Here is a 23,185-nt window from a genome sequence, read left to right on the forward strand (position 1 = left end):
CGTTCCAGCGGTATCAGCGAAAATCGAAATGGAATTTTCTGATTGGTTAAAAGTTAGCCATTGTTTTAAATTTTGCTGTACACGAATCAGTTTTCAAATATCTTGAAGATAACAACAGGGATATTTACTATCTTATAGCTCTATTCTTTTAGAAAAGTAAATTTATATACTTTAATATTTAATCATAATTCGGTTCCTTATTTCAGGTGAGCACAAGCACGTAAAATCAACGAGAATAAGTTTCGTAATTATTGGTCGTATCACGGATTTAGTATTCGTGATCGCAACGCTCGAGTACGCCGTCTAGCGGGAGCCTGTAAATATCGGACATTAATTTATCACGTTTTCATTTAGTTCCATCAAAGTCATTGACTGAATCAGACGCCATTTTTTAGCAGCAAATAAGAAACAAAATCTCCCTAAGGAAAAGGCCGAAGAACTTGAAAAAAATCTCCAGAATATTAGTAAATCTTTCAGGAACAGAACACGCCAAACATTTGAAGAAAAATTCCTCAATAATTTTTAATTTCTATTATCAACAAACTTGCAACTGATGACTTCCGATTTCGGATACTGTTACAGATGTGTGTATTAAGGTAAAATGCATTTCTTCTGTCTTCAATTCATTACAAATTAAAGTGAAGTCAACATTGCTTTCGTCATTCCAGTGAATAAATATGAATTCAGAACATACAGAATTGTAATAGTTATAGCATATTCTTCTTCGTTATAGAATAGTATATATTTCTGTATCCATATAATTCGGAAAACAACAATAAAAAATTATCCAAGTTACTTGAAATAGTGCCATTTGTGCTGATTCTTAATTAATTTAAATCGTTTTCTTGGTAAGTTTTTTTTAATTTTCAAAGAATAAGTTCAACTAGAATTCAGCTATTCTGTTTTTAGCTACATATTCAAATTCATATCAATTATAAAATTTTGCTGTGTAGTATGTTATCTAAAAGTAATGAAGGTATAAACTATGTATCTATTATTTGAGAATAAAGTTTTCAAACAAGGAACTTATCATTTTGGAATTCTCCGGGAATCATAAATCAGGTAAGTGCAATGATTTTTACAATAAAAAATTTGCTTGTAAATATTTTTTTTTCATTTGATGATGGTTCTCTACAGAATGGTTTTTTACGTCTGATTAAGAACTATAAGAATAATAAAAAAAGAAACAATATGAAAGTTTTTATTTCAATGTTAATAATTCTTAAAATCGTTTTTTTTTTATCCTAAGAATTCTTTATTTTCCGTTTTTTAGTTTATAATTTTTTGATAAAAATTGTTCTCAAAATACTTTTGAAAAATTAAATGGTATAACATTATGTGTTTATGTATACTTCTTGTATATTCCAATGTTTGAAATAATATGATTCAGAAAAGTATGGAATAAAAATTCGGTACTTACGACGTATTAACGCCACCGCCGCTACAGATTTGGCGGTTTTTAAGTGCCGCCAATCTACACTTAAAATTTTTGCGACAGTTCATAAAATAAAACACTTTATTTAAAATCAAAATAGTTAATTGAATTTCGGTGGAAAATGAGCCGATATAGAGTTTAGCATAGATTCAAAACAATCATATCGCCATATGAACTCTGATGAATAAGATTCCAAATGAAATAACATTTCCAAAACGTACGTTTGCCAAGATAAAGTTTTATGTTGTGGGAATAGGTACAGTTTCGTTTTTTCGGTAAAATATTTCCCTCCTGAAAAAATAAAATTGCATCTTGTTTTGTTTTTGGCAAATCCCAAAGACGAATATTCGTAGCACTAAAAATGGCGACAAAAAAGAATTGTTTTTTTTTTTTTTTTGTTTCGTCAGCATTCTTTATTTTACGTTTCTTAGTTTCTAAATAATGATTTTTATTGAAACTTGAAATTTTTTGATAAAAATTGTTGTCAAAAAACGTTGTTTACAAAATTAAATTTTATAAAATTATGAGGCTTATGTATACTTTTTGTTCATTTTAATTTTTGAACTAATATGATTCTTAAAACTATAGAATGTAAAGTTTAAATGGGCCTTTCATGTTATATCATTAAATTTAGTAATACTATTTCTCGGGCATTAGGTTTTAACTCTTATAAGAATATACATATTTTTTTCTGTTAATGTACAAATATTTTTCCGATGTGTTTTGGATATTCCTTCTCTAATAAAAAGAGACACCATTTTGTTTTCGGTTGTACAGGAAAGAAGATCAAGCATTTTTCTTTTTTAAATTTAATAAGCCACATTAAAGAAGGAACGTTGCAATGCTACACGCTACATTAACGACGTCTCCAGAGTAACTGAATGACGGTTCATATGGAAATCGCAGGTAAGCGTCTCATACAACAACGCCCCCTATAGTTCGTTGCGATCGCGAATTGTGAAAACTGTTTAATAAAAATCAAGGCAAAAGCAAATTTTATTCATCTTGCACGCTTTTAATAATTATTTATATTTAGTATGCAATTTTAGCTCAATTTAGTATGCAATTTTTCCTTGCTGACAGTTGTCATTTGAAAACTATTAGATTGTTTATTATTACAAAGTTTGCGAATTCACATTCACTTTAATTATTTCATTTAAAAAATAGGAGTAGACTATATTTGAGGGTGCCCCTTGATTCTCATCAAGTTGTGATAGCGGTTGATCTCCAAGCTGGCCGATGTTGAATCCCAATCGTGATTCTGATTCGTTTAAATTTCAGCGTTATTTTTAAATGTTCAACGGTATATGTAGTTTCAGAAGTCCGTTTGTTCTATGTTGGATACCGGCTGGTTAGGTTACTTTTGCTTCTGATCAATAGGATCGAAGGTATGTGGGCAGTCATAAAAAAAGGACTTTAGAAAAAAATGTCACCGCCATTCCGATACCACAGACGCCATTTTCAATTCGTATTTCGCCGAATTTATGTGGCGATGGAGGAACACAGATTCTATTCATGATAAATTTAGACAGTATCTAACTGCTATTAGAGAATTCTGTGCACCTAAAACTGAGGAAATTCAAGCTTAATGAATAAGTGAGATGTTTTTTTTTCCTTTTCTTTCTGTGCTTACTCCATTAATTTTTATTTCGATTCAAAATGCATTTTATTGGGTTTATTAATTTTGCTTACATTGGGTTCATTGCAATTTTATAAAGTTTTGGCCGATGTCTTGCTGAAATTTTCCAATGTATTATTAAAATATCATTATGCTTTGGCAGCCATTCCTGTTACCGCGGTGTTCCGCGCAAACAGGAATGGTGATAAACATAAGTTACCAATTTCGTCAAGGGGCACCCACAAGTATATTTTTACCAAAAATAGATTTTTGTTTTAAATTTTATCATTATTATATTTCTTATTTAATTTATTTCATTTTTATTGCTTTTTTATTATTTAAAATGAATACGTGAATTTTCGAATTAGCAAATTTGCGACCACTGTCAACTTCTACATTTCTTTTTGTTTGAAAGAGAATATTTGCAAAAATATGCCGCCCAAACGAATCGCTCTTAGTCGATCAACATCTCAAGCACGCAAGAAGAGAACTAACCGTGTTTCAGAAAAATCGGAGCAACGGGAAGAGAGACTTGAAACTAATCGAGAACACAATGATTTAGCCCGTTCCTTAGAAACGTCTGAGAAACAGGAAAGAAGACTGTTAACAAATCAACTACGCACTTATCAAGCCCGTTCGTCGGAAACATCAGAGCAACGGGATGCAAGAATAAAAATCAATCAAGAACGCACTTCGCTATTCAGACGCTGCCAATACTCTGATTTGAATCTCAGTGCATTTCACTATGATCCGACAACCAACTATAGTCTTTCACCCAAGCGTCATCATCGGAAAAATGGATCAATTATGTATGTTTTGTAGTGTTCTCAAATTTAAGAATGAAACAGCTGGAATTTTCTGTTCTGGAGGCAAAGTGTAACTACCAGATTTAACGTCGCCAGCCGAGCCATTATCAACGTTGTTATCGGGTCAAGCAAATCAATAGAAACTTTTCTTGGCGAATATAGGTCAGTACATTCGTGTTTCCAAATGACTTCATTCGGTGCTGCTACAAGTATCGGTGCGCATATGAACAGCTAGAGTTATTTATTACATTCACATGCAAACCTGCTTGAGCTAAAATTAAAGAGCTTTAGTAACTTAGGCAAACATCATCGGATCTTCATGATGCATTATCACACGTGAGTTAAAACAAATATTAAGCTCTAAACTTGGTTTTATTGCTAAAAGTCATGTTTTTAGAGAGACACGGTGTTTGATGCATTCTATTGAACGGCAGAAAAAGAGAATTGCCACATGATTTGGCTTATTGAAAAACTCACACCAGGACAAATTGGTCAGCTCATATCAGCAGAAATATTCATGACGCCATTGATCCAGAATTATTTCAGATCATCATCCAAAATATGTTTCATGGTCGGTGTGCATCACCATACATGTCTGTTTGAAAATGCACTAACGATATCCTAGAGAATTAACTGTTGAGACTATCACTGGTTTTTTCACCATTTTCCACCACTGGTTTTTTTTCACCAAATAAAATTCTCTATTCAAATCATAATCACAAACCTCATTTACACACTTAAATACAAAATTTAAATTCAAACTGAAAGCGTTGACAAAAATATATATACAAAATATATATATTTATATATATATATATGTATTAATATATATATATATAAATACAAAAAAACACGAAGAAAATTAGGAAAAACAATAAGTTTCATTTATTGCGCGTAAGCTGCAAGTAAACAGAACTCATTAGATAAGTTCAAAATGAATATAAAACAAAGGAAAATTACAGACATGTGAAAAAGGGGGGGGGAGAAAAATAATAATAATAAAAATAACAAACAACTGGGGAAAAAAGAGGAAGAAAAAAAAGGATAAAATTTTTTTTAAAAATCCGGAAAATAAAAGATATATAATCTTTTTATCAGCCCACACGATTATATCTGCAAAAAAGAGAGCTCTCTGATATTGTATCAATATAGCCAAATCAAAATATATTAATACAATAGTGTGAGGATCACTATATATATATATATATATATATATATATATATATATATATATATATATATATATATATATATATATATATATATATATATACATATATATATAAAAGTTAAGTATTTAATCTCATACTTGACTAAGGTGCTTACGTAAATGCAATAAAATAAACATAGAAAAAAAAGAGCTCTTGAATTCAAATTTTCATCCAGTTTCCAATAATATTAGTATTAGTAACTACTAGGGGTAATAATACTGAGTAATTTGACGTTTGCCAAAAAAAAATTTCTTTTAAATATAGTTAAACAGTGACATTCCGGATATATTACACATATTTCTTTCAGATAACAATGAATGTATACTATAACGTAGAAAGAAATGCTGTAAAATATGACGTACAGCAATGCATATAAAATTAATGCACAAACTCACAAATATGATTTTAATTATGTATTCTTAGAAAAATGCACAAAAGATTGGTGTTAACGTGAGTAAAGATTGTGAAACCGAAAACATTAAAATAATTCAAGAGGAAATATAGTTATAATAATTGCGAATGAAAAATTTTATTAGTTTATATATATTTGATTAAAAATGTCATTCGTTTCAAAAATATATAAATTGGAAACAGCAGTCGACCTGTTTCAAGCGATCATTTTTGAAACTTGCCAGAAGTGAATTAAAATAAACATAAATGATTTGAAACGTATTACGTAAAAGTTGTCGACAAAAATTAGAAAAATAAAGGTGAGAAACTAAGCTTACAAAAACCACCGTAGCCGAGAGAGAAAAATGGTGAATAAGCAGGACAAAAAAAAAGCAGAGTGGCCGAGAGGGGCAAATTAGGATAAAATGTATTTCCACAAGCTATAATTTTCCTCTCCCCTTTGGCGCCTATTTTTAAGAGCAAAATTATTCCGCGATTGTTATGTCCAATGTATCTCAGTTCCTTGGGATCATATATATTTGAATATCTATGTATTAAACTTGAGAGTGACATTAAAATACATAAATAAAAAAATTTAAATAAATGAAATAAAGTAAAAACCTCTCTAGATTGAAAAGTTATACTTTCCTAAGTCCACTTCTAGATCAAATGTAGTACATAAATTCATATTATAAAAAAGGAAGTCTAGATAACCTTACAAATCTCACGTCATACAAAAATGAGTATTTGTTTCTGGGTTATTTATTTCTCTTCGTCCTCTGGGTATCCGCAAATCGTCTTTTTTGCGTCTATATTCAGATAGTCCACGATGGGTACATAAATGTTCTATGATGCCATGACTATTGAATAAAGGCTTATATGGAAAGAGAGCAGAATATGAATGACGAGATAAAGAATATAAATTGAACAATATTTTATTTGCATTCAAATATACATCTTTTTAAGCGTAAGAAGCTGAATAAATTCTACTTCTTCTTTGTGAAAACTCTTTCTTAAGAGCTTTTCATGAAGGTTTTGTGTGAAGATAATAAATCATTTTATTTAAAGAAGTGCTTTTGAAGAAAGGTGATCTCATTTTACAATATGAGAAATAAAATAAGTATTTCTAGTATGAAAAGAAATATGGGCATATAAATCATTTACGAATTTTTTTGAACTGATTTAATGAATTAAATGTAATGCAAAATGTGCTTCTGACTACATTAGCAATTGAGACATAAAGGGAGAATAATTAAGAAAAACAAATGAAAGGAAAAATTTGAAATTGACTGTGTCGGTGGCGTCAATTTTGATTTTTTTTCGCCAAATTTCAAGTATCACCAAATGTCGCCAAATTTCAAATACATCTTGAATCTGGTGAAAAGTTTAATACAGTTGTCGTTTTTCCAGTTTAAATTTAAAAAAATACTCTCCATTTTTGGCCGTTATTTGTTCTGTACTCTTAAGTTTGCTGCTTCTTGGCTTCACATTGATCCTATATTCTCGAACTCAAGTCTACCCAAATGAACTTAACGAATAGTGTCTCCTACATTGAATAAAAAAACACAGCTTTTCGTACAAGGAGAAAAAAATTCTAGTACAATTACCGTATCATATTTTACTGACATGTCTGTTAAGAAAATAATAATTCTGGTTAATAAAACATAGTTCGTATCCAGCTCATACCAATCACAGTGGTGACGTGAAATATACTCAGTGCTAGACGGATCATGGGTTAGAGTCCTCTTGCCGTCAGGCTAACCGTATCATATTCTGAATCATTTTTCTGAATCATTTTATTCACATATGGTACCTGAAAGATATTTTGTTTTGACTTTAGAAATATATTTTGTTTGGTGCGACAAATCTTATACATACCAAGTCAAATCACAAAAAATTTTCATAACAATCTAATGATTGTGTTTGATCTTAATTGCGTTAAATCTTACAAAATATGTTTTTCTGTATTGTAATCGGGTATTTGCACTTCAAGAAGAAGATTACGGCTACCCACACATGCGATCTATGACGTCATCACCAGCTGATTGTTTACAAGTGAAATAGCATGTTAAAGTTGGTCTAAGTTTATCCACATAAGTTAAAATGTTAATTAACGTGAAGTCAATTTGCAGCGCAAATTCACACATCGAATTTGTTGATATTTAATCATTTCTCGTCTATGTATTTTACTCAACTTAGATTTATTATTTGTTTATGTATTTTATTGTAACCGTGATATATTTTAGTTCTGTGTAACTCGCAATTTCGATGCATAATTAGCTTGTTTATGTTCCACGTGGCTTCGTGCTTGTCTTTGCGTCAAGTAGGAAATATATAGTGAAATAATAGAAATACTTTTAAAAGAATCGTTGTTTAAGAATGTAGAATGTGTGACTTAAGAGAATTGATACTTCACGGGATGGGCTTACTCGAAATACAAAGGAAATAATAGTTGCTAACGTAAAAAAATGTCACGTTTTAACAACCAAATTGGGATACCCACACTACGTCACTTGCCGGTATCCCTTTGACTGGAAACATAGAAAAATTATACAAAATCCTAACCGTTACGTCAAAAATTCTTAGATGTCATTAATTTTTTTATTTTGCAAGCTCATTATCAATCGCAGTTTTTTCTGATTATTGCTGATTTCAGGCTACATTATCTTAAATCTTATAAAATTTCAAGTTACAGCCTCATACTTGATTCTAATTTTAAATTAAAAATTTATCTCAGAAGTATAACGTGATGATGACATGCCAGGTATAAAGAATTTTTAGTTTCATCAAAAAGTTCTCCACGAAGGCAAATTTCTTCTTATACTTGATCCAGGAGTTCCCTTGTTTTATGGTATGGGTAACAAGGCTAGGGAGTTGTGCATTGGTAAGTCGTAAACTCAATATCCGGTCAGCTGTTCAACGACGGACATAAAACAATTGCGCTAACAGGACGCAGGGTCTTCACCAAGGGTCAACACTGGAAGAAGTAGTGTATAATTACTGTTTGCATGGCTTCTATTTTATCTCCTACCCCCGATTCTGTACTTCAGATCCGTCAATATTGTTCAACCTCAAGCAAACATCAAGGCTGGAATTTTCTGGCTACTTCGGAATGCTAAGAAAAAAGAATGATCAAAACTATCAGAATCTAGTAAGATCTACCGTTCTTCGGGCTCTATGATAAAATCAAAAATCTTGGTAATTTTTTGTAAAACGCTTTGGTAAAATTAACAAAAAAATATGGTTTTATAGTAAGCTGTAAAATTTCATAAATGTGGTGAAATTTGCTATTTTTGTCACGATACCGTAGAACATGGCATAAAAACACATTCCTTTCGGTTAAATTTATTTTTATTTTTGCTAAATGTGTGGTAATAAGAACTAATTTGATTTCTTAATAAATCTGTGGTAATAACAATTATAATTTTGAAATCCAAAAATTAAAGTAAACCGTTATCATATGACCGAGAAATGAATGATTTAAATAGCGTATATTTCGCGATTTTTTTTACCTAAATTTTGGTTATTTTCACCGGAAATGTCATTAGCATAAAGCAAGATAATTAAACCATATTTTTTTTAGTCTGTGTATGAATCTGTTAGATAATGGAGTTATTATGTTTTTTTTATGGATTTTTAGTTTTGCGGGGTAATTTTAACTTACTTTAAAAGTATCTGCTTTTCGTTTTAAATTTCCATAAATGCTTGGTCTAGAGTATCATGATAAAATTATAAAATTTTATCACAGTTCCCAAATTTTATTACTCATTATAAAACAATATTTTATAGTTAATTTTAATAAAAATCATTGCCAAAGCGCTTTGATAAAAATTACTGAGATTTTGATGTTCCCCCAAGAGCCAGAAACATTATAAGTTTTATCATATTCTGATTAGTTTGATCATGCTTTACTTCTCGGTGTAACATTTAGAGAAATATATTTCGGAATACTTTTAACTATCTAAAATATCTGTAGCATAAAATATTTAAAAATGTTCTTAGTTATTATATTCTTTGATCTTTATTGTGTTACTCATTATCTTTTAAGGGTGAATTTTAAATTAAACTATGTATATTCAGTAAAAAAAAAATTACTGATTTTTTTTCGTATGAATTTACTTCAAAAGAAAGCTCTATATTTAGAGACATATTGCTATATTTTAAAAAAAAAAATTTATAAATTTTTTTTTTGAAAAATGCTCCCTTTCTGGCCTACAGGCAGAAAACATCAAAGACTGAGATTTTCTTTTATAGATACCTATAATTGCTACATTTTAGAAATAAATAAAAGGCTAATATAATGTAAAATATTAAGTACATAAAACATATTTCTTCGAAATAAACCATTAAATGAAACGTTATATAAGAAGATAGTTTCAAAAAAATATTAATGATACATTGATATTAATAAATTTTAAATTTTTCTTAAAATCAGATAAGTTATTTTGATAAAATTTTGCAAAACACCGAGCTAAGGTTTTTGTTACATTATGTATAATTTACAAACATAAAACTAAATAAAAAAGTTAGCAGAAAATGGTTAAATAATTTTTATTAATAAACTATGTCTTATGCAACCATAACAACAGTAACTTTATTAGTTTTATATAAAAGGATGAAAGATCGACGTATTTTGAGCACTCGATGCTCTAAACTTGATAATGCAAAAATTCAAAAATTAATTGTAATCACTCGAAAACTGACACCCATTCTCAATATTCAATAGATATGAATGGAGAAAACAATACAAATTTGAAAAACGTAAAACTGCTAATAAAAAATGGATATAAAATAAAAGCGAAAAACCATTGAAGCCGAGAGAGGCAAATCAAAGCAAGATACATTTCCAGGTTCTATGGAGAATTGGCTGAGGAACTAATTCAGTTACCCTAGGTAATAGGGTTTTACACGAATGAAACACGGTTTCAGAAGAATGTTTTATCATTTATATAAATGCCGATAAGATACCCTTTCTGTAAAGTGCTTCCTTTTCCTATATATACCTACAGTCAAAGTTCTTTTTTATCTATATGGAAGAGATTAGATTTCTCCTACAACTGCTTAGATGCTCAGAATTAACAAATTATTCATCGTTTTTTTTAATTCAATACTAATTTTTTAGGTATGTTTCCTATCTAGACTCATATAATGATTTGATTTTGTAACCGTCGCTTAACAGCCGACCCGATTTCGGGCTTGCGGCTACCCACGTTTAACTCCGTAGTCTTGTAATTTCGAACCCAATCCGGAAGACAAGGGAACTCCAGGATCAAGAACTGAGAGGAATTTGCATTCATGAAGAACTTCTTGATTGAACTAAGCCTCATTTGCGGTACAAGGTGAGGAAAATTACGAAAGCCTGACGGAAAGAGGACTCTAACCCATGATCCGTCTACCACTGAGGATATATTACGTCAGCAGTGTAGTTTGTACGAACCGGGAGTGGACTTTGAATCAACCCGTCATATAATGATTTGAAGAACTGTATGTAAAAGTCAATTCCGTTTTTTTTTAATTTATATAATTTGCATGATCAGAAGCATTTGAAAAGTCAACCAGCATACAGTCTGCTTTGTAAGGAGCACCCATAGTGAGAATTCGTAGTGTTGAGTGAAAAAAAATATTCTTGTCAAGCTCACAAATTAATATTTAGAGAGGAAAACATAAAGATGCTATAAAAATCTAATGAATCATTGGGGAAAATGGGACATAAAACTTCGATATTTTTATAATAACGATGAAAACAAAGAGAAGTTGAAAGGTAATTATTAATAACAACTGATAGTTTTATCAGAAAACTTAGCTGGTTTTATGTTTTTCTTCTACATTAGTAAATCGAATAGTTTCTATAGCGATTATGTTTCTTCCTCAATTGCTAACAAATTTGCTTCTCTTAATGTGATTTTTCTTTTTTAAGAAGGGTTTTAAAAGCAAAGTTAAGTTGGTTTTTATGGAACATACTATATTATGGAAAACACTATATCTGCACAATATAAAATTTAGTCGCTCGAGGAATTGCTCTATAATTGCTGTTAGCATAATTTCAGCTTTCTGTCAACATTAGAACCATTCAAATTGAAAAATAATTGCCTAAATTTTTTAAAGTATAACTGAAATACATAGTATTCATCATACATAGTATACATACATACATAGTATACATCAGGGTTAATTAATATTAATTATTTTCCATTTTGAAGAATATTATAAAAATAAAAATTGCATCCTTTAATTAAAAAGTTTAATTGTAACTGCATAGAAACAGTAATAAGGATTTTCAGATAAGTATAAGATCATGACGATATTAATTTCTCTTACAATTTAAATTTCATTAGTTACTTCTGCTAATCAGTAAAGCTTAAAAACGCGAAAATATTGAGGACTTTTTTAAAAATGCATAAAAAAAAATTGGAAACAAAATTACGATTATATTTAATGAGTTCTCTGAAAAATACGTAGGAAAATAATGAGGCAGTGATTTAATTTTTAAATTATTTTAATTGAGTTAATTTATTTCCTACCTTATTATTCTTTTTTTTTTTATGAACTATTTTACTTTTATGTTCAGTCTTCTAATTACATTATTACTGATAGCTGAATGTAAGTAAAATATATTTGCTTCTTGCGAGAGTCAATTACTTTGATGCCTCTAGAAATTTTGTATTATTTGAAAAGCCTATTTTTATATTAATTGCTTCTGATATTAATTGATAGTTATTTTTGGAAATTATGATCATTAAAATTTGTGCTAACTTTTATTTCATTTATTTTTACTGTAAATATCTTAAAATAAAATGTTTTTCTTGATCGAATTATTTTGTTCTTTATATCAAATAATGATTTTTCTCAATTAGAAACTGCTTACAAATTAGATTGAAAAGTACATATGGGTCACTCTCACGAAAACTGTCATTTTTCAGTTCATGAAATCCCAAAAAAGTAAAGTGAATAGAAAACTCTGAAACATTTTATATTAATAGAAATATGTAATGGCATTATAAAGAAAGTATATATCCTATAAATTATACTTAATATTTAAATTAATTAATTTTTTAAATAATTAATTTGGAATTAATTAATTTATACTAGTTAATAATTAATTAATTAATTTAAAATATAAAGTAATTAATTTAATAAATTAATTTATTAATTTTTTAATTTATTTTTCAAATTAATTAATAAGTAAATTAATTATTTTCACTATTTAAAAAGTGAAGGAATGACACTAATAGTGAGGGAATGATATTTTATTTTAATACATGTTTTTATCTAATTTACATCTACCTAAAGTTTGAAAATGATAACATACTAAGTATATCTAATATTTATTATAATTTAGTCTTATATATTTAATAGCTTTTACAGGTTTGGGAAATAAAATTGGCTGGCACGGTTGCACAAAAAAAAAAATTGATAATATACTCATCTTGAATCATTCCCTCACTTCAGCGTCATTCCCTCACTTTATACACTAGTGAGGGAATGACGAATTCAATGAAATTCAAAAATAACTGTTAGGCCTAATTAATTTCTGAAGTCAATCACATACAATTATATTCATACAAGAAAGCAACATCTAATTATCCACTTTCTCGATGAAGTTGTATTTTATTTTACTCTAAAAAATGACATGAGGGAATGACAAATGTAAAAAATTTTACCTGGTTTGATTCATTTAAATTTATTCCACAGTAAAGCTTCTTTAAGTTGAAGATGGAAACATACTGCAATTTTGTTCTATGATGCCAGTTGTTAATTTCTGAAGTTTTTATTAAAATATTTTTATTCTAAGAAGATTGCAGGTGATAAGAACATTGTTGTGAGGGAATGACACGAAACACTGGGGACAAAGTTTAAAATAGTGCTGTGTTAATATTTTTATCAGAAATTAAATATAAAATTGATTTTCTGAATTCTATATTTCAGTATTCTGAAATAAAAAACACGAATTTGTAAAAAAAAAAATATTTATTTCAGAAACAATTTTTTTCTTTTTTTTAAATCAGCAGTGGGGACAAGTGAGGGAATGACATATTAGTATATTTTAATTATCTAAAATAAATAAAAAATAAAAATTGATAATTTTATTTTTATTCTTTTGTTAGCTTGCATTCCGAAGGACACTTTCCCTGAATTTTTTTTTCGTAAGCTGTAAAACAAACATAAAATATACTGGGGACATGAAAATGACTGTTTTTGTGAGAATGACCCATATAATAATTAAATTAACTTACAACTCATTTGTGCTAGATCCCGAGCTGTAGACGACTTGTGCTAGGGGCAATTTTAGCCACCAATCCTAAAAATTGTTCACGAATTCTAATAAATTCGTTAGATCTGAGGAAAAGGAATTTTTCTTATAAAATTGGCAACACACAGTGTTGCAAGTTTAACTGCTGACGCTTTTTCTTTTTAATCATTTAAAAAATACAATGATCTTGGCTAGCTTGTAGCTATGCACTGTAAAGAAGAATTTGAGAGTGTTAATATGTGTGCATGCTGCTTCAATTTTGAATGCACAGGGATATCAAATTCAACTACTATTTGATTGGGAGCAGTATTGAGTCATCTTTGCTCAATTTTGAGAAACCCTTTTCAACAGATTACGAAATATCAATTTGCTTAAACTTAGAGCAAATTTATATGCTTTTTTGAATTTTTTTCGCCTTTTTTGCTTTAAATATTAGCTATCATTGTTGGATAGAAAAATAGTTTTTTCCTCACGAGATCTTTATTTCTTCATTCTATAAGTTCGTGTGTTTATGGATTAAATGTGGTGTAAAGTTGACAAAAATTTACTAATTTACAGGTAAATAATAAGAAAACCCTTTTAAATGAAGTTTCAATTTTGAAACCTATTCAACTAAACCGAAATTAATTATAAAAATGGCATTCCCCTCATAATTTTTAGCCTTACAAATGTTTTTACGCTTTGTATACACAATGTGTATACTCATAATGATTTACTATCTATTAAGGGTGCCCAAGAATTTATGGGTAAAAAATTCTGATGGAAAACACATATTTGTTAAAAAAAACTTTTGTTTATTCAAAAAGTATACACTAAAGTGTCATTATCAACTGGTTAATGGCTTCCTTGGTTCATTGCAACATAAACACTCTTTTGGCTAAAATTTCATTTACCAATCTCCCTAAATGTGACCGAAATTATTTAAAACAGAGCACCGAATTCCGTGTAACCCCATACATTCTGTGAAAAAACACTTTATTTCAAATTCACATTAAATCGAGTGTACATATGCACTTTAAAAAGGTAGATAAATCTAAGCAGCAGTAACGGAAAATGCTTAGAACCAGATAGCGCGCATTCAGAACATTCGTGAATAATTTTTGAACGCATTAACACCAATTTAAGTGTATTTTGGATGTAGTCAGATGGCTACTATATAAATGGCGTGAGTACGTTATTATTTTTCTCACTGTTATACATTTACAGAAAGAAAAGTTCACCGCTACAAAATATATGTGTATTTTTAATTGCATAATGTAGAAAATTATAGTTCAATTTTTAAATATCTGACATTATCTAAAATAATTTCACCATAATTAATTTTTATGTTTCTGTTTTGTTAGGTCTGATACGAAATCGTCCTTACATTCGCATCGTATATTATTTGCCGTAATAAGTAGTATAAAAGAATATTTCTAGTGTTTCAATAAGCCAAAAATGTCCTTATTGTTTAATTACACCGAGAATTATCTCCGGTGTTTTAATAAACCAAAAATGCCTTTATTGTTTAATTACACGAAGAATTATTTCTGGTGCTTCAATGAAGCCAAAAATTTATTTACTGTTTTACACCAAGAATTATCTCTGGTGTTTCAATACGCCAAAAATGTATTTACTGTTTTACACCAAGAATTATCTCTGGTGTTTCAATACGCCAAAAATGTATTTACTGTTTTACACCAAGAATTATCTCTGGTGTTTCAATACGCCAAAAATGTATTTACTGTTTAATTACACCAAGAATTATCTCTGGTGTTTCAATAAGTCAAAAATGTCTTTATTGTTTATTTACACCAAGAATTATCTCTTGTGTTTCTCTATATCATTTTTTTTTATATTAACTAGGAACTCCGGTTCCTGTTCGCTCTGGTCACTAACCTCAGAGGTGCCCATCATTCACCTTTATTATTTTTGCCTCAAAAGTCAACATTTTTGAAAAAATAATAATATTTCGCTTGTTAAAATATTTTTTATTACAATTGATGAGTATTTTGTTCGTGAGAATGAATATGAATAGCAATGAATATGCTTATCGTAATAGAACGAAAGTTTACTTGAATTTAAAAAATAATCAGCTAAATTTAAAAGCATCAAATTTAGGAATATAGAATTTATGGCACAATCAGAAGTAGTTTGTTATAGGATTTGGATAACAAAAATGGCTTGTAAACGGTAAAGTTACTCTTTTAGTTCTTGCGTTTAACATTAATGTTAATGGGCGAGGTTATAATCTTAAATAATTATTTATTATACATTTCATTTTTTAAAAAAATTTTTAAAAAAATTTGTTTTTTTACGAAAATTTTGAATACTTTTAAAAGAAATATTCTTTAAAGAAATAATGATTTATTTTGATTTATTGTAAGAAATAAACATAGGCTATTTTTCTTTTATCCTTCTCGCTAAGTATCAAGAGATGAACAAAAGACTTACATTTCCTCCTCCACTGAGGTAGGATAAGAAAAAAGAAAGCTTTTGAATTTGATTAAGCAAACATTCCATTCTTTTTTTTTTTTTTGGTGTTGTATATGAACAAATATTTCTTCCTCTCTTTCGCTTGAACAAATGTTTATTTATTTACATTTTGCTTCGCTCTATTTTGTACCATACTTTAAATTTTGCTTTATACATTACATTTTGTACTTAACACTTTTAACTCTTAATTTATATTTCACGATATTTTTTACATTACTTTTTCCTTTCCTTTTTCCACTTTACACTTTATTTCATAATTTCCACTTTATTTTACTTCATATTTCATACTTTAAAATTTTTATACTTTATCTCTTACTTTATATTTTATGTTTTACTTTACATTTCCCTTTATTTTTACTTTACAGTCACTTTTAATTTTTTTATTTTATTTTTCCACTTTACACTTTACTTTATAATTTCCACTTTATTTTACTTCATATTTCACACTTTAAAATTTTTATACTTTATCGCTTACTTCATATTTTACGTTTTACTTTACGATTCCCTTTATTTTTACTTTGCAGTTACTTTAAATTTTATTCTTTACTTTAAGCTTTACTTTATTCATTATTCGTTACTTTATACTTAACATTTTCCTTACTTTACGTTTCATTTTGTTTTACACATTAATTTATTTTTTACTTTACGACATCACGTCCTATTTTACTTTTTATTTCACTTTACAGTTTGCGCTTTACTTTATTTGATTTTTTATTGTGCAAACCATTTTTTTATTTACGCTTTACTTTACTTAGCCATTTGCTTTTTGCTTACACGCTTTTTCTTTATGCTTTCTTAGTATGTTACGCTTTACCTTTCACTATGCTTTACGTTATAAAAGTAATACACGGTATATGAAAAATAAAATAACGAATAACACACAACAATATGCACTAAAAAATAGCGGAATAATAAGAGATGAAAATTACGATTTTAATGAAAAATCGTTAATGATAGAATTCTGGATACCCTGTACTTGAACTGACACCTGTTCTTCGTCAATGTCGACTTCAGACTCGAATCATTGAATTAGTAATCCAGTTAAATAGAGATAAGTGTTTATCGATAACCTTATCATCAAATATATAACGATAACCTTATGATATATAACAGTTCAAATTAAAAATGGTTTCTATATCTTTTGAGTACCGTAAACCGGGGCGAGTCTACCCATCCAGGGGCGAGTCTACCCATTTTAGTTTTATTTAATTTTCACTATTTTAAATTGCAAATAAAATTTTTTTACCGACGGAGGACTTAGTTCAGACTCTAAGGAAGATGGCGCTGTAGTAGTTTGATCCGTTTTTATTTATTTGGTGTCTTTTTAACCGACCTATTCAAACGTCTTTCGAGAGATTTGTATTGAAAATCAGTAAACTTTTAGTTGGTGCTCCGTAAGTATATTATTATTATTACTATTTTCACTTTGGTTAAGTGATAAACTTATCTAAGACTAAGATTACATTAATTTTATATGAAAAAAAAGCAAAAAGAATGTAAGTTTTGCTGTTGTAAACAAAAAGCCAGAATTCGCGGGGCAAGTCTACCCATTCGTATTTAGTTTTAATAAAGCATAATAATATAATTTAGAACTTTGTTTATTTAAAATTAAGTCATTTTAAATGAATTTGAGTATATTATTTCAATTCTGCACTCATAAATTTATCATTAATAAGAAAATTTATAGGTTAAATATAAATGTAAATATAAAATATGTTTATTTTACCTATTTTTTCAATTTTTATATTACAAAATTAACTTTTTTTTATTTAATGCAAGTTAAATAAATTATTATCTATGAATTATTATTACCTCCCAAAAGAATGGGAAAAGGATTTTTCATGATTCCCAATGTTTGAATTTCGATTTTGTTAATAATCTTCAATTATTATTATTTATTAATTATTTAATTGTAAATTTAAATTAATTTTAATTTATTTTTATCTACAATAATCAGAAAAAAATGTTATTTTATAATGTTAATGATTATAAAAACAAAAACAAGACTGTGATCAAAATGTGATAATCGATCAAATACTCAATTTGTGTTATTTTATGAATAAAAAGTGGAATATATAATAAAGTTATGAATTTTACTTCATAAATATCCTATATAGTAACTAAAATAACAATTTAATAGTAAAATTTGATTATTTACAATGTTAACATTCATTTTAGTAGAATGGGTAGACTCGCCCCATACGAGAGATTTGTCAGCAGTTCTATAAAAATATACAGTAACAGCGTAACTGTTAATATTTTCTAAAATCGATTTCACAGCTTTAAAGAGGGATAAATAGCGATTCCGAAACACCTATTAAAAGCCTTTTTTCCTTAATATTTACAAAAGTTTGACCACTTGAAAGTTGACAAACTGAAAAAATGGGTAGACTCGCCCCGGTTTACGGTATGTCAATTAAAAATTTTTGATTTAGATGTTATGATTTATACCTGTCAACATATAATTTCTTTCTCATAAATTTTTGTTTTAGTTTATTAATTCTTTTTTTTTTATTACTCTTGCCATCAAGTCAAGTATGAGCTAGTAAAATCAAAATCTCGAGAGTAATATTTTTTTTAGAAACAACGGGTAAAAATAAAGCAGCAAAAGCGCATACAATTGCAATAACTTTCAATCAAATTGGAATTTTAAAGAAAAATTCACGTTTGGTATATAATTGTATAATTGGCTCTTTGATCTCGTCATAATTCAACTCTGTAATTGCGTCTGCAAGATGTTTTGTTTTCTACAAATTTAATACAGTACAGAACCCGTTATCCGGAAATCAGAAAACCAAAAAACCGGAACGAAATTCGATACATTTTCTCGCCATTTTTTAAAAAAAAAAATTTTTTTTCCTCATAAGATTTTACGATTTTTTTTTCTTTTTTTAAAGATGTTTACCTTACCATCATTTTGGAAATAATCACTATACTAGAATGCAAAGTTTCTTGACAATGACGTCACGGCTGGCGGAGGAAGAAGGAGAAATAAGTTCAGCCGTAGGGTTGTAAGGAGCAGGATTGAAATGACGTCACACTCTTCTAGCTTCCAATTTGGCGCAATAATCGGATTAAGCATTTTATTTGGCACTTTGATTGTTAGAAAATCATTGGTCAAATTATCAGAAACACTTATAATAAATTTAAAGATTCATTTTACGTAATCATAATTAAGCAATCTAGTATAATAAATGTATGTAAACTTTATATTCTGAAATTTTATAAATTAAAAAATATAGAATTTTAATATATTCGGTTTATGCGTTTGCTATTTTAATTTTTACATAATTTTATGTATTTAAAAATTTAATTTTTAACAAATTATTTCAAAACAATACTCAAATGTTTGAATAAATAAATCTGATATTATTGTGTAATTTTTTTTTTTCAATTGATCAATATTTTTCTCAACCTAAATATCAGGGTGTCAATGATTTAAATAAATTGATTTAAAAAAAAAATTGATTTATATCACTTTTAAAAAAAATCTCAATTTTAAGTATTTTTTAAATAAAATCACAATTTCAATTATTTATTTTAAAAAAATCATTTTTTTAAATATTTATTTAAACTCCCAACAGTCAATCATTTTCTTCAGCCTTTCAACAGTATTTTTACACCACAACCTTTCTTTATATTTACATTAGAATATTGTATTCTTATTTGACCATTTCATTTTTGTATACTCAGTCTCTTAAATTTCCCCTTTACATTGTTACTGTTCTATTACACTTTAGAAAAGTATACTTAATTTTTTTAAAGCTAAATAGTACCTATTTTTACTTTTAAATGCGTCCACTTGAAACAAAATATACTTAAAGGAATTATTTTTTTCGATAGTTTTTTTTACAGATTAATACTATTAAAAACAAGTTATTTACTAGCTCTTTTTATTGTGTTTTTTGTTGTTAAACTTAGTAGTTAGTTGTTTAGCTTAGTAGGTATTAAGGATGACACACTGCAAGATTTATTCCTTAAAAATAAAAAATTAATTCATGTATCATTTATGATGACATACACACAACTTCATCAGTACTGGTGTCTCCTTCGGAAGCAGTCTCAGTTGATTCAGGATCAACATTAATAACCAAACTTTCAACGGTAAAATCACACATTCCGTCAAGTTCCCACATTAGTTCTTCCTCTTTAACATGGCTAACACAGTTCTTCCATGTTTCAGTAGAAATGTTTTGAATTGCTTCTTTCGTGATCTGTTTCACTTCATTCTCTTTAAATGTTTTATTTTCGGCTGCAACTTTACCTTTCACAATACTCCAAATATGTTCAATTGGATTAAGTTCACAGTGGTAAGGTGGCAGTCTCAAAACAGTATGCCCTTGAAGCTCGGCTAGTCTATTAACCCGATAGCCCTCATATTTGTTACCGACATTAGACACGAGGAGCAGAAGTTCAGCTTTTAGCATGTCAAAGCTCCAGGAAATGTTTTTCGATGACAGCCATTGTCGAATGTCATCCTTTTTAGTGGAAGAGTTAGGAATGTTTTCCACAAAAACACTGTGGTATGATGCATTGTCCATCACAATAATGCTATTGGCATTAAGGTTGGAGAGTAACTTATTTTGAAACCAATTTTCATAGTAATCACCATTCATTTCTTCATGGCAATCACCAAGGCTTTTTTTTTCTTTAAAGATATCTTCAGCTTCCTTGACAAAACCATTCTCACCTCCAGCAGGGGTAATGATCAACCTGGATCCTTTTCCGGAAGGCGCTTTTAGTCCAGTTGAGAGGCCTGACATAAATGCATCTTTCGGTCTCTTTATAAATGTGTCTTGCCAAACTGCTTCTTTTGTGTGACCAAAATTCACCCAGGTTTCATCGGTGTAAATTATGTTCCTTCCTTCATTTCGGTACCGACGAATTTATCTTAAGAATTGACGTCGCCACACTTGTATATCTTCCCTTTCTATCAGCATTGAATTGCGGGATCGCTTCTTATATACAAATCCTAAATCGAGCATTAGCCTCCTGGTTGTGTCAACAGTCAAGTTCGGAAGGCCAGAATCCTCATTGATTACTTTCATAACTTTAGCCACGGTTGGAATTTCATTTCTTTTAAAAAACAAGTGCACCTTCCGACGAATGGCACACAAAGTAAAGTCATCAAATTTTTGTAGTCTAGTTCCTTTGCATTTTCTTGCAGGTCTTTTTTTCCCAGGAGTGGAAAATGAGCCATTAACGCCATATTCTTTTTGCATCCGTGAGATGCTGCTGGTAGATACGCCAGTTAAGTCCGAAGTTTTACACAGCACATCATTCATAGAATCGCTGGGATTCCCTTCTCGCAATTTATGAAATACATTCATAACAATTGTCTTTTCAGAGCTTTTCAAAGCGCTGCCTTTCTTGTGGATTTGAAAGACGTAGTTCAACTTAGGAGTAGATTCCATTATTTTAATAATAACGAAATTAACGAATAGGTAGAATAATAACGATATATTAGCTTTTAAAAAAGCTGGTTTATCAAACGATAAAAAATAAACTACAGCACAGCAAAAGATTGAAGATAATATGCAATAAAGCGCGCGCGAAATTACACGCCAAAAGCTCTCCCTAAAAGCGCTTTGGCGGGATCTGTTGATCGTGAGCTCTCATTGACTAACGCAGGGGTCGCCAAACTTTTTTGATCATCGACCCCTATATGATTTTTCGAAATCTCCATCGACCCCCACAAAGTAATTTTCTGTTAATTAAAATAAAACTCTATTAGATACTGCGTTTGTACATTTATTTTATGATTTTAAACATTTATTAAAGTAATAGTACATTGTGTAACAATAGTTTTATGAAAAATATATTAACATTGAAATTTAAATACCTTATAATAAGTAACTATGCATAAGTAGATATACTAAGTAAAGTAACTAAAGATTTACTGCTTCTTGATCAATGAGATGGGTGTGCCTGGTGTTTTCTTGCAAGGTTCGCTATATTGGGTTCAAAATTGGTCAATTTTAATTTTCGTCAAAATTGGTCAATTTTGTAATTTTCGTAAAAAAATACAAAGTGTGCTATAGTTTTGTCGCGGGCTGTACTAATCCATATTATTAATGCTTACCTTCTTTTCTGTGCATTGATAATTAAAATTGATATCTAAACTAAACGAATGGTTTTATCGAAACAATAACCAATTATCCAAAACTATAAAGGTTTTAATAATGACACTGCAAATATTCAACACAGTTTGCAAAGATAGCTGAAACTGCAAATGATATTTGCATTTGGAACATCAATGCTCGTCACACGTGACATTTGGACTAGCGCACATATGCATATGACTTATAAACTAGGATGAGTTCGTGCCACTGCACGGTGGTACGTAAATACTTGTTTCGCCCCAATAAATATACGCTTATTAATTTATGTATACTTAATTAGGTATGTATGATTTGCGTATTGAGAACTGTTTTTTTTCGACCCACAATCGACCCTTCCGATTCGGATCGACCCCCATTCGCCCCCCTGTCTCAGATCGACCCCCGCTTTTGTTAAATAGACCCCTGGGGGTCTAAATAGACCACTTTGGCGACCTCTGGACTAACGCCTTCAATTCTAAATAAAGATACCATTCCGCGATGCGCCGCTCGTAAATTTGAAAATATATAAAATTTCAAGAAAATTATAGCAAATTAACGCTATATGTGTGTGGGTTAAGATAACTTATCATATTTCTATTGTGAAATGCGTAATTTACCTCGAAATACAGACATCGCGTCGGGAACTATTTTCTTCGTTTGCCCTCAGCATATTTCTCCATTGTCAAGAAACATTGCAGTTTAGTATAGTGTATTACTTCATCGTTTTTTCTTATTTTTAAGATCATTTCCAATTTGTTTTAGTTGGGTTTAACAATAAAAAAACGATCGCTTTTTGTAGCGATTCAGAAAACCGGAAAAATCAGTTATCCGGAATAGCGATGGCCCCGACCGTTCCGGATAATCGGCTCCCTACGTAGTTGATAGTTCTTTAAGTAGT

At 29.1% G+C, this 23,185-nt stretch overlaps 2 protein-coding genes across 2 annotated transcripts; both read right to left on the bottom strand.

Annotated features, from left to right (window-relative positions):
- Positions 1 to 20,193: 20,193 nt before the first annotated feature.
- On the bottom strand, positions 20,194 to 20,949 carry LOC147803035 (uncharacterized). The gene has a single exon (XM_087152852.1). The coding sequence runs from the start codon at positions 20,947 to 20,949 to the stop codon at positions 20,194 to 20,196; it is 756 nt and encodes a 251-aa protein (XP_087008978.1).
- A 119-nt stretch (positions 20,950 to 21,068) lies between these two features.
- Positions 21,069 to 21,798, bottom strand: LOC147803036 (uncharacterized). Its single transcript, XM_087153865.1, has one exon. The coding sequence runs from the start codon at positions 21,598 to 21,600 to the stop codon at positions 21,073 to 21,075; it is 528 nt and encodes a 175-aa protein (XP_087009991.1). The 5' UTR covers positions 21,601 to 21,798; the 3' UTR covers positions 21,069 to 21,072.
- Between the last annotated feature and the right edge of the window lie 1,387 nt (positions 21,799 to 23,185).

Source organism: Parasteatoda tepidariorum, chromosome 10, assembly GCF_982258835.1.
Source record: "Parasteatoda tepidariorum strain Cologne lab strain chromosome 10, Ptep-v5.0, whole genome shotgun sequence".
Taxonomy (NCBI): domain Eukaryota; kingdom Metazoa; phylum Arthropoda; class Arachnida; order Araneae; family Theridiidae; genus Parasteatoda; species Parasteatoda tepidariorum.

Bases quoted from the DNA above. Each gene is read 5' to 3' on its own strand.
- LOC147803035 (XM_087152852.1), bottom strand. From the start codon at position 20,949: ATGTCAGGCCTCTCAACTGGACTAAAAGCGCCTTCCGGAAAAGGATCC.
- LOC147803036 (XM_087153865.1), bottom strand. From the start codon at position 21,600: ATGGAATCTACTCCTAAGTTGAACTACGTCTTTCAAATCCACAAGAAA.